The following is a 1981-nucleotide window of genomic DNA, read 5'->3' on the forward strand; positions in this document are numbered from 1 at the left end:
AAAAAAAAAAAAAAAAAGAGTTGTAAAAAGCAACCATTTTATTATTTTGATTTTTCCGCTACAGGGTTTCTCTGTGTAGCCCTGGCAGTCCTGGAGACCAGGCTGGCCTCGAACTCAGATACGCCTGCCTCTGCCTCCCGAGTGCTGAGATTTAAAAGCGAGCGTCACCACCTCCTGGCAAAAGGAGTCGTCATTCTCACAGATTTGTTAAAACAGAAGTCCTTTGCAACCCGAAATCCCTAACTCCAGCCCCATGGGATCCGACGCCTTCCCCTGGCCGCCACGGACGCAGCACTCACGTGGTACCCACACGCAGACACCGACTCACAAATAAGTGGCAGCCTCGGACGCAGGGCCTCTGAGTCCCGAGGGTCCCGAGCACGCAAAGGACGCGCACAACCTACAGCCTCCTAACCTGCTGTGGGCTGCAGGCCGACGGGGTTTGACTCCAGTGACACTGTGAGGCCACGACCCGGAAAGTGCGCGCACGGCTGGCCGAGGGCCGCACGCCAAGCGCGTAGAGGTCAAGAGGGGTCACGCACGGCGCCGCGGAGCCTACTGGGAACGCTGTGCAAAATGGCGACGCCCAGTCTACGCGGCCGCCTGGCGCGGTTTGCGAACCCGGGGAAACCTATACTGAAACCCAACAAGCCTCTTATCTTAGCTAACCGCGTCGGGAACCGGCGCCGAGAAAAGGGCGGTGAGCACTTGGAGCGAGGGCGGCTAGGTAATCTCGGGGAGAGGGGTTAGGTCTGCCTGTGACTGAAGGTCTCCCAGTTCTTCCCCTCCAGAGGCAACCTGCATCACGGAGATGTCGATGATGATGGCTTGCTGGAAGCAGAATGAATTCCGCGACGAGGCGTGCAGGAAAGAGATCCAGGACTTCTTCGATTGTTCTTCCAGGGCTCAGGTGATGTCTGGCTCCTAGCGTGCCTTCTTGGGAAGAGAGAGGGGAATACAAAGAAGTGGTTCACACCGCCTTGTGCTAAATTATGTGCAGAGTCTCCCATTCATCTGTGGCTGGCTCACCCTCACCAAAGTGAGAAAAGCTAAGGTTTGTCAAAGGTTGATCTTCGCTAATTTGCTAGCCAGAATAGTAGTTTCTGATGATGATAATCATTTGTACACCCCCAATCCCTTTAAATCCCCTTTTGTTCCTTTGGGTTTCTTCTTTGTTTGTTTGTTTGGGTTGTTTGGTGTGTGTGTATGTGTGTACATACGTGCGAGCATGTGTGTAAGTGCTTGCATGTTTGGATATGCAGGGACACATCTGTGGGCACCACTGCTGTGCCTGAGGTAAACGTCTGGAATTTTCCTCCATTCCTCCTCCACTTTATTCCTTGAGGAAGGGTCTCTTGGGGGTTTGGAATATTATAAAAATTATGGGTCTAGGTCAGAATAAGCTGAAGAACTGTGACTTTGTTTTTTGTTTTCTGTTGTGTTTTCAGGAAGCGGGAAAGATGAGATCAATCCAAGAGTCACTGGGACAGTCTGAGAGTTTACCTCCCCACAAGATGACCAAGTTGTTACAGAGATTTCCCAACAAATCTCATCTTATCTGAAAATGGAGAAACATTTTCAATGAACTCTCATTTCCAAAAGCTATACAGAGAGGCATGTTTGGGATGTTTGCATTTGCGTTTGCATTACCATGAGTTTTTGAAGGGTAAAATGAGGCAAAACACTTAATTTTGCTCTTTTGAATGAATCGTGTTCTGGATGCTGTCTTGAAATAAAATCCTCTAAAAAGAAATTGGCCGTTTCTTCTAATTAGCTACTCCTCCTCACACCTCCAGCCCCATCCTGAAGATGAACATCTCGGCCTTTCCCTTCACTGGGCAAGTACCTAGCCACTGAGCTAACCCAGAGCAACTTCCTTTCTTGAGCTCTATAATCTCCCTAGACCCTGGCAGTTCTTTATTTCCTGGGATGCTCTTTATTTCCTTTCTTATTTTTTGTTTTTTTTTGTTTTTGTTTTGTT

At 49.1% G+C, this 1981-nt stretch overlaps 1 protein-coding gene across 1 annotated transcript; it reads left to right on the forward strand.

Annotated features, from left to right (window-relative positions):
• Positions 1-533: 533 nt before the first annotated feature.
• Positions 534-1753, forward strand: Chchd1 (coiled-coil-helix-coiled-coil-helix domain containing 1). The gene is made up of 3 exons (XM_021203946.2): positions 534-700; positions 792-910; positions 1449-1753. The coding sequence occupies exons 1-3, from the start codon at positions 577-579 to the stop codon at positions 1560-1562; spliced, it is 357 nt and encodes a 118-aa protein (XP_021059605.1). The 5' UTR covers positions 534-576; the 3' UTR covers positions 1563-1753.
• The last annotated feature ends 228 nt before the right edge of the window (positions 1754-1981 follow it).

This window comes from Mus pahari, chromosome 8, assembly GCF_900095145.1.
Source record: "Mus pahari chromosome 8, PAHARI_EIJ_v1.1, whole genome shotgun sequence".
NCBI lineage: Eukaryota > Metazoa > Chordata > Mammalia > Rodentia > Muridae > Mus > Mus pahari.

What these genes read in the sequence shown, in the direction of transcription:
- Chchd1 (XM_021203946.2), top strand. Translation starts at nt 577, where the DNA reads ATGGCGACGCCCAGTCTACGCGGCCGCCTGGCGCGGTTTGCGAACCCG. An exon ending in CCGGCGCCGAGAAAAGGGCG is followed by an intron (nt 701 to 791) that starts GTGAGCACTTGG and finishes CTTCCCCTCCAG; the next exon opens with AGGCAACCTGCATCACGGAG. An exon ending in ATTGTTCTTCCAGGGCTCAG is followed by an intron (nt 911 to 1,448) that starts GTGATGTCTGGC and finishes TTGTGTTTTCAG; the next exon opens with GAAGCGGGAAAGATGAGATC.